The 16,536-nt window shown below is 46.0% G+C and overlaps 1 protein-coding gene across 1 annotated transcript in view; it reads left to right on the forward strand.

Moving 5' to 3' along the window:
* Positions 1 to 962: 962 nt before the first annotated feature.
* CHPF (chondroitin polymerizing factor) overlaps positions 963 to 16,536 on the forward strand; it is a 58,376-nt gene continuing 42,802 nt past the window's right edge. The window contains exon 1 of the mRNA XM_077447801.1: positions 963 to 2,740. Coding sequence (XP_077303927.1) covers positions 2,451 to 2,740 — 290 coding nt within the window. The 5' untranslated portion in view covers positions 963 to 2,450. The remainder of the gene's footprint in view (positions 2,741 to 16,536) is intronic.

A 16,536-nucleotide genomic window follows, 5' to 3' on the forward strand; every position in this document is an offset into this window, starting at 1 on the left:
ACCTACCTGTGTTCAGTCGTACCTGAGTGCACACCTACCTGTGTTCAGTCGTACCTGAGTGCACACCTACCCGGGTTCAGTCATACCTAAGTGCACACCTACTTGGGTTCAGTCATACCTAATTGCGCACCTACCCGGGTTCAGTCATACCTGAGTGCACACCTACCCGGGTTCAGTCATACCTGAGTGCACAACTACCCGGGTTCAGTCATACCTGAGTGCACACCTACCCGGGTTCAGTCATACCTGAGTGCACACCTACCCGGGTTCAGTCATACCTGAGTGCACACCTACCCGGGTTCAGTCATACCTGAGTGCACACCTACCCGGGTTCAGTCATACCTGAGTGCACACCTACCCTGGTTCAGTCATACCTGAGTGCACACTTACCTGGGTTCAGTCATATCTGAGTGCACACTTACCTGGGTTCAGTCATATCTGAGTGCACACCTACCTGGGTTCAGTCATACCTGAGTGCACACCTACCTGTGTTCAGTCATACCTGAGTGCACACCTACCTGGGTTCAGTCATATCTGAGTGCACACCTACCTGAGTTCTCCTATACCTGGGTGCAGACATGCCATTTGTTGACTGACTGAGGTAGGTAGAAGGTCTCGGACTGCTGAACTCAAATAAGATGATATATTTTATTGAATGCACATTGGGCCTCAGCCACACCCGATCATTTACAGACAATATTAAATTATCTATAGGTGGACAGATCTCATTATATATAAAAACTTTATTTACATTTCTCATCTCCATTCATTCTCTTCATTCCCTTCCGACCCGCACCACGCCCCCCTCCACGCTCTCACCCAATCACATCGCACGGACCGCCTCGGCACCACGCTGCCCGGCTTTGCGTTTCAGGCCTCCCTATGATGCCCGGGGTGGGCGTGGAAAAAGGACGATGACGCTGGGCAGGGGCTCGGGAAGGGGCGGGGCGGAAAGGTGACACGTCAGGCGGGTTGCTGGGAGCTGCGATTAGAGGAGGAGGAAGAGGAGTGAATGGGAGTCGGGCTGCGGGACGTGTGAGGGGACGGAGATATTGGGACTGGCTGGCTGAGGAGACACCCCGACTTATGGACCGCTCCTTTTAGAGGCCATTCACAGAGCGGACTACCCCACCTGACCTCTTCCTGGGCTGTTGTCACCTTGTGGCTGCTACATTCCCCAGTCTAATGCTTCTGTGTCTGTACAACGCTACTGCTGCTGTGTGCGCCACCCCTGCCCTCTCATCTCTATCCTCCTCCTTAGACATCCCCTCTGCTACCTCATCCCTGTCCTCCTCTCATTGTACAACTCCTACAGTTGTCATCTTCATCCTCTCCTAACTGCAACTCTGATCTACACCTTCCATCCTCCGCTTCGTCTTCGTCCGCGTCTTCTTCGTCCCCGTCTCTGATCTACACCTTCCACCCTCAGCTTTGTCCTTCTGTCATCTGCTGTCCCCTAAACTCGGACTGCTGTTGTCTTCATCTCCAACACCGTCCTCTTCATCCTTGTCCTTTCTTACTAGGTTCCTGATCTTCCCCTTCCATCCTCCACTTCGCTCCTCTGCTATCCGCTGTCCTCTAAACTCTGACAACTGTCCTCTTCATCCTCATCTACCCCCCCCCATCTTTCGGGGCTTTGCGTTTGTTCTACTCTAAAGTCTTTCCATCTAGATCCACCATCCTCTGCTTCTTCTCTCTTTTTTTTCTTCACCTGGTCATTATACGACTCGGTCATCCCCGTCCTCTTTTACAATATTCCCCCAGGCCTGGTCTTTGTTCTGTTAGGAGGTCCTTGGATTTCTGATAGACTCCAACCATCCTCTACTTTGTTTCTCCTTTCAATACTCTTATCTTTCCTAGTTGTTGTACAACTTTGTCATCTCCATCCTCCTTTTATTTTACCTCCTATCCTCCGGCTTGGTCTTTGTTCTGATATCTCTCATCCTTTGCGTCATTTCTCTTTAGTTTACTCTTCTCTGCCCATTTTTTTCAACCCTATCCTCCTCTTCATCCACACCCTCTTCTAGCCAAAACTCCATCACCAGTGTGCTATCCCCTTGAAACTTAAGGATAAGTCAACCCTATCTTCTACTACATCCCACCCTACAACTGGGCTTGGTCTCCTCTTCTGATATACTCCTTCCATCCTTGGCTTCATCTTTCCTTTTTATACTCTGTATACACACGTCTTCCAGATCCTTCACCTACCTACAGTAACCCCCCCCCAGGTCTTCTTCTGTCACTCGCCTGTCCTACCTGTACTACATCTCTACCTATCGCCTATCTTGAGTAACTCCTTTGGGTCTTCTTCTGTCCCACCTGTACAACATCTCTTTGGGTTCCTCCAGTTGGGGATGAGTTTGGAGCAGTGACTGGTGAACACAGAGCCTACAGAACACAAGTCTTGAGGCCCGGTCCTTGGTCTGAAGCCTCCTGGACTTTCGGTGGAGATGAGACTGTCAATGGTGCTGTCCCTGCTGCGGCCTGTGGGCCCTGTGGTGGTGGGCATCTCCCTGGGCTTCACACTCAGCTTGCTAAGTGTCACCTGGGTGGAGGAGCCTTGTGGAAGTGGCCCTCGGGTCCCCGGCAGCCCCGGGGTGTCCTCTGACTCGAGGGGCGATGTGAGTGTTGTCAGGAAGCCCAATTCGGTTCCGGCCGGCATGGACAACGAGAGCTTCGAGCCAAAGATCATCCCGTACATTCCACCAGACCCTTCTAAGGTTCAGAAGAAACCCGTCCGGTGAGTATGACTCTCGTTTTTCCTGTGCTGGTCTGTTCCCCCAGGCCTTCCTTCTGTACTTTGCGGTGAAGAGAAGACATTTAAATTCTTCTGTCTGAAACTCTTTATTATTTTCTGTGTTGGGAAAGTTAAATTGCTTGTAATAACACTGTAAGTGATGGCTGGGGATGACTAACTTTGTCCTTTTTTTTTGTTATTACCGCTTTTCAAACAGACGTGAGCTACAGCAAATGCCGATCTATCAGTGTGGGCGCTCAGTGCAGCGTCTTTGTCACACTTGGACTTCAGAGATGGCAGTGTTGATTTGCTGAAGGGACAGAGGCCGTTCACTTCACCCAACTAATGTCCCAAACTATCTTCCTTTAGGCCTTGTTCCAAACAATTTTAATAGGTTGCCTCGATCTGGTTATAGTTTCTGTCAACATTTTTGGCCTTCAGTATCCTTGATCAGTTTTTGATCCTAGTTTCTCCTGAAATTGTGTAGGGTTGTCTTGCTCAGTTTGGTCAGAGTTTTCTAATGCCATGTCAACAGAAATGAAGACCAAACTGATGAACGTAACGCAAGGCCAACCATTTTGATAGAAACCATGGCTAGCCAGATCTAGGCATCCTACTGCCACCATATATTTTTTATTTTTTTAAAGGTTGCCTTGATCAGTTTTCATTATTAGTTTCTATTGAAATTTTTGGCCTTGGTGAGTGTTGGTCTAAGCCCACGTACACACGGTCGGAGATTTTGCCAACCAAATCCGTCGGATTTTGCCCGTCGGATTTAGTCCGACGGATTGTGTCAGAAACTGTTGCATACACACGGTTGGGCCAAGTTGGCAAAAAATCAGATCTTTCAGAACGTGATGACGTAATTTCATTACGATGGGACTACATTCAGGCTAGTAGCCAATAGCTTTGATGTAGGAATTTGATCTGAGCATGCGTGGCACTTGGTCAGATGAAAATGCTCTACACATGATCGGATTAGGTCCGTCCGGCCCAGTTGGTCGGGAAATATTTCCAACATGTTGGAAAATTGGGTCGGACGGAGATTCGGACAGAATCAGTCCGATGCATACCACACACAGTCGGATTATCTGACGACGCGGACCGATAAGACTCCTTCCGACAGATTCTCCGACCGTGTGTACAAGGGCTTAGGCTGCCTCAATCAGTCTGCCCATGGTTTCTATCAAAATGTCAACATTAGAAACCTGACTAAACTAGGCAAGGCAACCCAACACAAACTAGGACCAAAACTGGCCAAGGCAACTCGAGGTCATCCGTTTCAGCAGAAAATATAACCAAAGCGATCATGGCAACCTATTTGAAATTTTTGGAAGTAGATTTAGATAAATTGTTGGCAGCAGGATGCCTAGATCTGTCTGGCCATGGTTTCTATCAAAATGATTGGCCTTGGGTTCGGTTTGGTCTTAGTTTCTGTTGCAATTGTTGGCATTAGAAATAGCTGACCAAACTGAGCAAGGCAACCCAACACCATTGCAGGAGAAACTAGGACCAAAACTGATCAAGGATACTCAAGGCCAACAATTTGTTATAACCAAGCAGATCAAGGTAACCTACTGAAATTGTTGGCAGTAGGTTGCCTAGATCAGTCTGGCCATGGTGTCTTTCAAAATGGTTGACCTTGAGTTACCTTGATCATTTTGGCCGTAGTGTGTATCTTTCTTTGTCAGTTTTGGTCAGAGTTGATAAAGCCACAAATTCAGTTAAAACTTTGACCACACTGTTCAATGAAGCCCAAACATCAACAGTTTCAATAGAAGCACTTTGAGCTGTTGGAGAATTTCATTCTAGAATAGAAGCCTGGTTATTATTTGTGTTTATAGCAGGTATTAGGAAGTCCTTTTCATCTCCACTTGGGAGGAGAAGGTTTGTGTGTGAAAACGGCAATTCAGTAATGAGCCATGATTGTCTTCAGAGTCACCGTACGTTCTGAAGCTTACTGTAAGAAATAGCAAAATATTGTAAGGGGCAAATTCTAAGCAGCGATTTTCATAATCTGTCCTGCCTTAAGTGCCATACACACGAGCCAAATATTGGACATCATTGGCCGGTTCAATAGAAACAGCCCGACGTTTGGCCTGTGTGTACTGCAGCCGATCCGACAGAAGTTCGGCCTGCTTCTGTCGAAGGAGAATGATCGAAGAAAGGTCTGCCAATCGGCTCCTGATCAGCACTCTCAGGAATGGGCAAGGGAAGCCGCTGCCTCCGGGAGAAGACCGTGACTATCGCTAGCAGAAGTTTGCAATATTGGCAAGCGAATCTGGTAGGCTGGTTGTACCCAAGTTGATCAATCAACTTAGTACATTCAGCCTGCCCATTAAAGTGATCCTAAAGGTTCCTTTAAAAAAAAATAAAAAATAACGAACATGTCATACTTGCCTCCACTGTGCAGCTCATGGCCCTGAACCTGCTCTCCTGGGGTCCCTCGGCGGCTCTCTCGGCTCCTCCCCACATTAGATGACCCCCCTGGGAGAATGCTCTCCCAGGGGGGTTACCTTGTGGGCATGCCCCTGAGTCCAGAATTTGCTGTCTATAGACGCCAAATGCAGGACTCGTGCCCCCCCCCCCTTACCTGAACCCTCAAACTTGTCCCAAGGGGACTCACCGTCTCTCAGGGGGTTCTCGGTCGTGCCATTGGATTTGATTGACAGCAATGGGAGCCAATGGCTGTGCTGCTATCAATCTATCCAATCCACAGCCAAGAACCCCCTATCTGAGAGATGGTGCGTCCCCCCTTGGGACAAGTTTGAGGTTTCAGGTAAGTCAAATGGGGGGGGGGGGGGGGGGCTGGTCACTGCCAGATGTTTTTTCACCTTAATACATAGGACACGTTAAGGTGAAAAAACACCCTTTTTAATGTTTCTAATCTTGGTGGTTTCCTGCTTTACCAGCCGAGATGCGATCAGTGTATGGCTGGGCCTTGGGCTCCTGTGGATTTCTGTTCTCAAATGCATTTTCCATACAAATGCAGGGCTGCCCAAATGTAGCATTTGAATGCAAAGTGCAGCTTTTGACAAGATAAGGCTGTAATTTGATCTGCTCGGCTGCAATTTAAACGCACTTCAGTAGGACATGCTGTGTGCAAAGCAGATGAAATGCAGCCTCTGAGCGGTCAACAACACAACTCCCTTGAAGTCAATGGGAATCTGATGTATTTCAAACAAACCATGTCCATCTACATGAGACCATATATATTTTATGGCAAATGTTATGTCTGTTTCAAGGTGGATTTGATTTAAATCACTAGTAAAGGCTTGATTCAAATCAACTTGATTTTAAATCCTAATATTTAAAGAGCAACTGTCATCTGTCCTGCAGCAGCTCCTCCTCTGACCCGCTGTTACTCACCGACAGTCCCATTCACTTTAATGGGGCGGCTGGTGATGTGGCAGTGACACAACAAGGTGAGGGACGTGGTGGCAGCAGCTAAGTGGATGCCCGCTAACAGGCGCTGCCATGATATATCGGAAATGACAGGTGCTCTTTAAATGTAAGGACTCATTCTTGCTGGTAGATAGAATCTTTTAATATTTGTAAACAAAATTAAGGTTTCCTATTTAGAGCCGGTTCACACAGAGGGCGATGCGAGGCGACACGACTCGCCTCGCCTCGCTCTCACAAGTCGCCCCCGTTCTGTACAATGGAACCGTTCTGAGAGGAGCGACTCGAGTCGCTCCGACTCAGAAAAAAGGTTCCTGTACTACTTTTGGGCGACCTCGGGGCGACTTGCATTGACTTCTATACAGAAGTCATTTGCAAGTCGCCACTGAGGCCGCGGCAGGTCGCGGCGAGGCAAGTCGAAGTCGCCTCGCCTCGCCTGCTGTGTGAACCGGCCCTTAGAATAAACTGTTAGGTTAGTAAATATTCCTAAACTGGGTCTCTTTTATGGCCTTCTGCCTTTTTGCTCCTCAAGGGAGGAATAAAGCACTTCAAACTATGTGCAAAAAGATCACAAGGTAGGTTTATAAGCTCCTCGCATTTTAGAGCAGGTGCATTTCTCTTCAATCGTACAGTTTGTAGTGTACATAGATTTGCAAAACAATGGGATAAAGGACTATTACTGAACTTTGTTTTATCTCGCTGTAAAATATTATGAATGCATCAATGCGGTGCATGTTATCTCAGCTTGGATTCATTGAATATGTTTTTTCCCGAAAATTTCAATATTGCAGAATATACAGCCTCATGCTACATAACTAAGCTCCATTTCATGCTGAACTAACAAATTAGTTTATTCTAAATAGAAAACTATCTTTAGATAGATTTTTTACTCCAAAAGCATTTTATTAAAATTTTGATAATCAAAAATCCTTTTTTTTTTTTTTCACTTCCCTTACCGCACATAGTCAAATTACATCCTTGACTTTGTGAGGGGATATCTGAATGATGGGTGCAGCTAGAGGCATCATTCATATATCATTATTTCCCACCAGTTATTCTGTGCAGTTCTGCCACTTGATCGTTCTTATAGGCTCCCCCCTCCTGTCACCATCCGGTGCTTCTCCGGGCTCTCCTGTGCCATCAGGGGCCCGGAGAAAGAACCGGCCAGTGCCGGATGACTACCATAGAGATTTCCGGTGACCAGATGGTCACCAGTCATCTCTATGACAGTCGGAGGCCCGGGTGCGACGTTATGACATCACGCCCGGGTTCCAGGATGTAAACAAAGCCGTAATCGCCGCTGTCAGCATTAGATCAGTGAATTTCTTTTTCTTTATCACATGCTTTCCAGCCTGGAGGAGAGATGATGGGTGGGGGGGGGGGGGTCTTATTGACCTTGCATCTCTCCATAAAGAGGACCTGTCGCATAGATTCCTATTACAAGGGATGTTTATATTTCTTGTAATCGGAATTAAAGCGGTTAAAAAAAAATTTTTTTTTGAAAACGCCCCTGTCCCTGGTAACTCGTGTTCACAAGTGAACGCAAGTCCTGCCCACATATGTAAATGCCGTTTAAACCACACATGTGAGGTAACGCTGCGTGCGTTAGAGCGCGTGCAACAATTCTAGTCCTAGACCTCCTCTAACTCTAAACTGGTAACCTGTAAACATTTTCAAAGCGTTGCCTATGGAGATTTTTAAGTACCGAAGTTTGGTGTCATTCCATGAGTGTGCGCAATGTTGGGTAATGGGTATCTATTTACTCGGCATATCATCATCTTTCATTATCTTCTACAAAAAAAATTGGGCTAACTTTACTGTTTTTGGTGTGTGTGTGTGTGTGTGTGTGTGTGTGTGTGTGTGTGTGTGTTTTTTTTATTTTATTTTTTTCCCCCAAAAAAGGCTCTTGAAAAAAATTGTGCAAATACCGTGCAAGATAAAGTTTCAATGACCGCCATTTTATTACCCAGGGTGTCTGCTAAAAAAAAGCATATATAATGTTTGGGGGTTCTGAGTAAATTTTCTAGCAAAAAAAATGATGCTTTTTACATGTAGGAGAGAAGTGGCAGAGTAGGCCCGGTATGGAAGTGGTTACATTTGGTGTGTTGGTGCTGTACTTTGTCCTGTACTTTCATCTGAGTCCTGTGGAGTTCCTCCAGATGTTGGATTGAGACTCTGAATCCTTAAACCTTGCATATGTTTCTAAATTTCAGAAATTGCAATAGATGGAAACTAGAAGAATCCATCTGGTGCCAAATTGCGAGCATATGTTTGCAAAAGTGTTAGACCGCATGTAGTCATTGCAAGCTTCTTTTCATATTGGCCTGCTGATGTGTAATTCCATTTGGTGACAGAATTGGGATTGTTTGTTCTGCTGGTACAGTACTGGCTGCTGGTCTCATGGGACATTGTAGCAATATGAAAATACAGATAACTGCAGATTGCTTTGTGGCGGCAATAACATTTGCATATTTCCTGTTGGGCTTTGGAACAAAACAGATACTTTGGTTTTGAAGCTGAACCTTTAGGTAAATGTCTCAGTACACAGAATGCATACATGGGGGAGGGTTGTTGTTTTTTACCTGTCAAAGTTGTATTTGTCCATCCAGTCCTGAGATTTACACTGCTCTCACATAGGACAGCCCTGTCTGGTAGGGGAAGGGAATTAAACTTCAACAGTGAAAGGAAAAGTGGGAAAACTGATGAGCTCATCTGTCGCTCTCTCTATAAGCATTTTCCTTGTTGGTGAATGAGCACTGCAGCACAGCTGATTGGCTCCTTCTGCTGCTTCTCCCTCTGTCTGAGCTCTGCTGTATGGGGACTGCAATAATCTGATACCAAGTCAATTTCTTGCCTTTTAAAAAAACAATGTTTTTAATATGTAAGAATCCAGAGCTGTATTTATTTGTGTTTCCTATAAATTGTATCAATGTTTAGTTTGTACACTGTGCAGGTCACACGGATGAGGTACATTATATTTATTTTATTTCAGGTACTTGTATAGCAACGTCAATTTACGCAGCACTTTTACATATACATTGTACATTCGCATCGCGTCTCTGACCTCGAGGAGCTTACAATCTAAGGTCTCTAACTCGCATTCATACATGCATATACTAGGGGCCAATTTAGACGGGATCCAATTAACCTACCAGCATGTCTTTGGAGTGTGGGAGGAAACCGGAGTACCCGGAGGAAACCCACGCAGGCCCAGGGAGAACATGCAAACTCCAGGCAGGTAGTGTCATGGTTGGGATTCAAACCAGTGACCCTTTTGCTGTGAGGCGAAAGTGCTACCCACTATACCGCTGTGCCGCCATATAGTCATTATGGGGTGGGGGTTCATGCACCCAGGGCTTGCAGTGCTGTCCCATGCCTTGGAGTCACACGTGCAGCATACAGTCTGCCAAACAAGCAAATGGCTGTATGCAGCTGTACTTTGAAAAAAGCAAATGGTTTTTTTGCACATGTGTGTCCAACATATATTTGCAGCATATCCAATATCCAAAACGTTTGCATTCAGAAAATACTTTGGACATGCGTGGCTAAACAAGAGCATGGCTGTGTACAGCCGTTCGCCTTGTATGGCAAACTGTACGTGGCACGCAGTGGCTAAGTAGTTGGCACTCGTCGGTTCAAATCCCAACCATGGCACTACCTGCTATGAGCATGCATGTTCTCCCTGTGCCGGTGTGGGTTTCCTCTGGGTACTCTGGTTTCCTCCCACACTCCAAAGACATGCTGGTAAGTTAATTGGATCCTGTCTAAATTGGCCCTAATATATGTACCGTATATACTCGAGTATAAGCCGAGATTTTCAGCCTCTTTTTTGAGGCTGAAAGTGCCCCCCTCGGCTTATACTCGAGTCATCGCTGTCTGCCCGCTCGATCAGCGTGTCGAGCAGACAGACAGCGGCCATTCTATTCAAAAGCCGCGCCTCCGGCTCCGCCTTCGCCTGTGATAGGCGGAACACTGAATTTCCCAGCAGCCTGTGTTCCGCCTATCACGGACATCGTATCATCCTCGTACTACGGACGAGGATGATACGAAGGCAGTGATAGGCGGAACACAGGCTGCTGGGAAATTCAGTGTTCCGCCTATCACAGGCGAAGGAGGAGGCGCGGCTTTTGAATTTTACAATGGCCGCCGAAGAGGGCACGGGACGGAGGCAAGGCAAGGCAAGGCAAGGCAAGGCAAGGCAAGGCAAGGCAAGGCAAGGCAAGGCAAGGCAAGGCAAGGCAAGGCAAGGCAAGGCAAGGCACGGCACGGCACGGGACGAAGGCAAGGCAAGACACGAAGGCAAGGCACGGCACGGCACGGGACGGGACGGAACGGAGGCAAGGAGGCAAGGCACGGGACGGAGGCTCGGGACAAAGGTAGGCTGGACACACACACACACACACACACACACACACACACACACACACACACACACACACACACACACACACACACACACACACACACACACACACACACACACACACACATATACACACATACACACATACACACACACACACATACACACACACACATACACACACACACACACACACACACATACACACACACACACACATACACACATACACACATACACACATACACACATACACACATACACACATACACACATACACACATACACACATATACACATACACACAGGGATGGGTGGATGGATGGAGACACACACACACAGGGATGGATGGATGGATGGACACACACACACACAGGGATGGATGGATGGATGGACACACACACACACAGGGATGGATGGATGGATGGACACACACACACACAGGGATGGATGGATGGATGGACACACAGGGATGGACGGACACACAGGGATGGACAGGCATGTCTCACCCTCGGCTTATACACGAGTCAATAAGTTTGCCAGTTTTTTTGGGGGTAAATTGGGGGCCTCGGCTTATATTCGGGTCGGCCTATACTCGAGTATATACGGTATGTATGAATGTGAATTAGGGACCCTAGATTGTAGTCTCCTTGAGGGCAGGGACTGATGTGAAGGTATAATATATAAAGCACTATGTAAAGTTACAGCGCTATATAAGTACCTGTAATAAACAAATACATTTATGCCTCATGTGAGGCCTGTGTGCATGAAGCATTAGATTAAAACCATACAGAATGAAAATTTTGGCTTGTCGGCAGGAACCGGACGATTTTCATTTTTGTGTGTGAAAGTTGGAAATCCTTTTGTCGATGAGCAGCTACAGCCACTGATCCATATATCTGGACAGCACTGCGTCCCACTGTCAGAATACCGACGGGGAGATTCCACCATCTGTTTTGCTTGTGTCCCTTTTTTTAATTTCCCATTTGGCACGCTGGTTGAATAAAAACAGTAAAGAGGACAAATGGGGAGGGTGAATCTCCCCGACATGTTCTAAACTTGCAAAACCTTATTTTTTTTTTTTTTTTTTTTTTTTTCTTTTTCTTTCTTTAGTTTACAGTTCATGTTCGCTGGCTTCTCCTAAATTAGAGTTTAAAGCCCCACACACACTATCAGACTTTCTGCTGATTTTTGTCTTCAGATTTACCAAAACCATGTAGTGCAAGGGCCAGCCTGATTGCATACACATTGAAACTCCTAATCAGGCAGGCCCTTGCACTACGTGGTTTTGGTAAATCTGATGGTGTGTGTATGGGGCTTTTGAGCTTTTTTATTTTTTTTTCTCCCCAGAGATTCTACACTCAACTCCATAAAAGCTTACATGTCCATGTACCCATAGGCTTTTATCAAAGTTTAGGAGCTGCTGTGTTTTTTATGGGAGGTAAACCTCCCTCTTCTGAACATGGAACAATCTCATTCAGAAGAATGTTTGGACAAAGAACACAAGACGCGTGTATATGCGATACCGCGTTTACCTGCACTTTTGCTGCGTTTAGCGTTTTCCCTTGGCCAGCCTCCAGGGGAGGTTAGTGTACATGAAGCCTTAGGGCTTTCTTCAATAGGCCGTCATGTTGTATAAGAGCCGGGTGTACAGTAAGCTATTTGGGTTACTAGTGAAGATGAGTGGCTAGAGACAGTCCTCGCGGTTATGGCCCCTCTGAATCATCGTCACCATCGCTAGAAACCTGATTTTTTTTTTTTTTTTTTTATCTGGGGGCTGCTGTGACTTGCATGAAGGCAGAAATTGTTTAGTTGCACTAATTGAGAAAAGTTTCATAACTTTGAAGGAACGCATGATTTGATGTGAATGATGGTCTGATGTTTGCACAAAGGGAGGAGGGACTGCTCGCTATAGGCTGCGTTCGTGCATTCTGCGCTGTCCTCAGCCCGCTAAATGGCTTCAAGCACAAACCTTTTATAATGCTGGTCTGCCCACTTCTCCTTAGTAAAGGATCAGATCGCTTCTGACGACTTCTGTGAGAAAGCTGCAAGTAATTTGTCACATGTGGTTGCATTAGAAACGGAAAAGACGTTAAAGTGAACTTCCCCCTTCAATGGCTTTGAAGTCGGATAAAAACTGAGGCTTGTTTAGTGATACATCAACAGTCACCATGGCTGTGAGTTGGATGTTGAAGTCTTTGTATAGCTTATGTCTTATACACACGATCGGAATTCTGGCCAGAAAGACGGATGAGAGCTTTTCATCGGAAAATGCGGCCATGTGTATGCTCCATCGGAATTTAACTGTCTGAATTTCCGCCAGCCAAAAATTGATAGCATGTTCTCAATTTTCCCGACAGAAACTTTCTATTGGTAATTCCGATCGTGTGTATGCAATTCCATCACGCATGCTCAGATTCAACTACGAGACGGAAGCTATTGGCTATTGAACTTCCTTTTTCTAGTCGTGTTGTACGTCACCGCGTTGTAAACTAAAAATTTAAAATCGGAATTTGATGTGACCGTGTGTAGGCAAGACAGCTTGAGCCGAATTCCGTCAGAAAAAGCTCTGAATTCCGATCGTGTGTACGCGGCATGAGAGTTCCCTAGGTCAGGGGTCTCAAACCGGTGGCCCTCCAGCTGTTGCGGAACTACAAGTCCCATCATGCCTCTGCCTATGGGAGTCATGCTTGTAATTGTCAGCCTTGCAAAGCCTCATGGGAATTGTAGTTTTTGCAACAGCAGGAGGGCCACCAGGTTGAGACCCCTGCCCTTGGTGCATAGCACAAGATCTGAGGATTGGACAGCCCATAATCCCCCCCCCCCCTTTATTTTTTATTTTTTCAGCCACAGTGTATTAAATGAGGAAAATTATCATATTTCTCCATCTACACCATTCAAGGTTGATGAGGGAATCCCTCCCACTGCGCTATTGTGTTCAGACAGTGGGGAGACTTCCCTGCCATCACAATACAGTGATCAGTCCTGCTGGCTATAGCTGGTGGCACGGATTGATTGGGAAAAACCCAACAGGTTGGTTGTGCTGAAGTTGATTGGTAGATCAACTTCTGTACAACCAGAGAGCACATACATGGATCAAAATTCGACCAGTCACTGCCGAAACGGACACATTTTGATCCATGTGTGGCCGCCTTTAATCGCCGTTCCTGCAGGCATCTCGGGGGGGGGGGGGGGGGGGGTGCTTTACTTTGGGGTAACTCTTATTCATTCTTGCATGTGTACTCTCTTTAACGTGGACCTGCTTTCAGAACATTATTCTGGGTTTGGGTAGAGTGTAGAAGAGTGAGGACTTTTATCCTATTCTTGTCTGTATCTTCATATGGAAGGATCAGTGACCAATGTGATTGCCTGTCAGTGGGCACTTTTTTTTTTTTTTGGTATTCTTGCTTCTATAAAGGTCCTCTTTACTTGCCTACCAGGCACTTTCACCCCCTTCCTGCCCAGGACAATTTTCAGCATTTGTTCGCACTTTGGCTGATAATTGCACGGTCATGCAACATTGTACCCAAACAATTTTTATCATTTATTTTTATTTTTTTTATTTTATTTATATATTTTTTGCTAATAAAACGAAAAAATACCGAACATTTTGAGGTTTTTCTTAGTTTCTGTTATAAAAGTGTTTTTTTTTTTTTTTTTTTTCCCTCCTTTTGCTGATGAGGTGGCACTGACTGGCATCACTGCTGGGCACTGTTGTGCCTGCACTGACTGATCATCAGGGCACTAATCTATGCAGATCTCCTGTGAGGAAATGCCATTGATCGGCTCTCCTCACATGCGGTCAGTGTGAGGAGAGGAATGCTGATAAATGACATTTCTTTGTTTACCTGTGATCAGCTGTGGTCATTGGCTATTTACCGAGATCGGTTATGCGCCATGTCCCAGGGACAGAGTCACTCACCGATCGCCACGTAGGCGAGCAGATGCGGCAAGAGTGGGGCGAGGTCCCAGAACAGGAGAGCTGCTGTGCTCCCATCAAGTCACAATACGGTGGGCCAGAGGTGGTTAAAGTGGAACTGAACCCCTTCAATTTAATGGTTTAAAATAAAAAGTGTTACATTCCCTTGCTTTAGTACATGGCAAACTGTCACATTTTGCTTGTGCACTCAGCCAAACTGTCACACCATCTAATGGTCGGAGTCCTAATAACTGATCACATGTGCGGCACCATGGCAGTTGCGGATCAAGTAGAAGCTAGGATGGCAATTTCCATGGCCAAAAAGGATTGGAGGGTTTAGTTCTGCTATTAACCTTGGACTGACTGGCTCCTGAATGCTGCAGAAGATTTGCAGCTCGCACGCAGGCCGCAGAGCAGCTGTAGAAGAGCGAAGCGCGGGTTTCCTCCAGTGTACATTGTAGTTGTTACAAAGTGTAAACACATTTCCTTCTGCATAGTTTCCCATATGAGCTGCTGGGTAATTTATGAATGAGCGCCGTCGTCTCCAGACTAAGATCTGTGTGACGGATCGCTGGCAGCAGATCTGAAATCATTTCAACACGGCCTGAAATCACAGCCGCTATTAAGTGTCTTCCATTTGTCTTCCTGCTGCAAATAAAGATGTCATTAATATCGCTCTGGATACTTTTTCCTTATGAAGGAGAAAAAGCGTTGCGGTTCTGCTTTGCACACAGTTGAATGTGTTTTGTGAAACTAATTACTTGTCGGTTGTGTTGTGCGGCGGCGCTTGTGACAGATTTGCATCGTGTGTTGTAGGCGGATGGAGACCAGGCACTTTTATGCTGGTCTATATCGTCACTCCCAGCATGTTCTCTCCCTTTACCTTTGTTTTCATGATGTCTACCTGGAATAATGACATACCTGGCTGGTACATGTGAGACTCTTCTTTCTCCAACTTAGGCTGGACATAGATGGATCAAATCTTGGTCAGTTCAGCAGGAACAGGCTGAGATTCGATCCATCTATACTGGCTGGTTGTATTCACGTTGACTTTAGTACAACCAGCCTGTCAGATTTGTGGCATGCAGTTACTGCGAGTCGCTGTAGCTGGCAGCAGAATTACAATAGCACTGCGGTAGGGATTCTCCCATCAACACCGATTTTGTGTTGATGGGGGGGGGGGGATCGAGAAATTTTCTTTCCTGCAAACCATGTTTGCAGGGGAAAAAAAATTGCATCAACTATGGCTTGCCCAAGGGTAAGTAAGCAACAGGCCAGCATTTTAGTGAACATGTAGCTTTCCCCAAAGAACAGGGTCAGTTGCAGGTTTTCCATGTTCCCTCTTGCTTCCTCGACAGCAGAACATCTTCACCCAGATTTCCTTTGGGATCACTGGCCATCTTGAATGGCCGGGCCGTAATGATGTAACTCCCACACATAGGCGTTCATTCATTCCGACACCTTGTTGTGCTGAGAATATGCAGAGAGTTGCACATTGAACTGCATTCATTCTGGCTTCAGAGAATGCAGAGATTTACAATAAGCTGCACACTGATTGGCCAGGCCGGAACATATCTTGCAGGGTTCCATTCATTCCAGCACCCGGGTGTGCCGAGAATGGATATATACTGAGCCTGCAGCTCTGTGTACAACCCAGAGCATGTTGTAATGACGCAGGTAAGTTTGGCTGCCTGCCTGCTCACAATTCTTCTTCCTTTCTTCATTCTCATACTTGCACTACAGTGCAGGTTTTCTTTTATTTCTACGTGTTGGTTGAAATACTAATATATAACTTGTGTTACGTGTGCAATAAAACCAGTTTTATGGCCCATCCATTTAGCAGCCTTTTTTTTTACATTTTTTTTTTTTTTTTTTTTTTTTTTTTTTACAACTTGATTGAAAATGTCACATAAGACTTTGCATTAAAGTGGTTGTAATTCCTTACATCTACCCAGTGAAGTGACTGGAGACATGCTTGGCCAGTCCATCACCTTTACTCTCAGCTTCTTTAGCAAGGCAGTGGTCATCTTGGAGGTGTCTTTGGGGTCATTATGTTGGAATACTGCCCTGCGGCCCAGTCTCCGAAAGGGGGGGGGGGGGGGGGGAAATCATGCC

The sequence above is a fragment of the Lithobates pipiens genome, unplaced genomic scaffold (genome assembly GCF_037356315.1).
Source record: "Lithobates pipiens isolate NorthernLeopardFrog02 unplaced genomic scaffold, aLitPip1_a1.2 Scaffold_22, whole genome shotgun sequence".
Classification (NCBI taxonomy): Eukaryota; Metazoa; Chordata; class Amphibia; order Anura; family Ranidae; genus Lithobates; species Lithobates pipiens.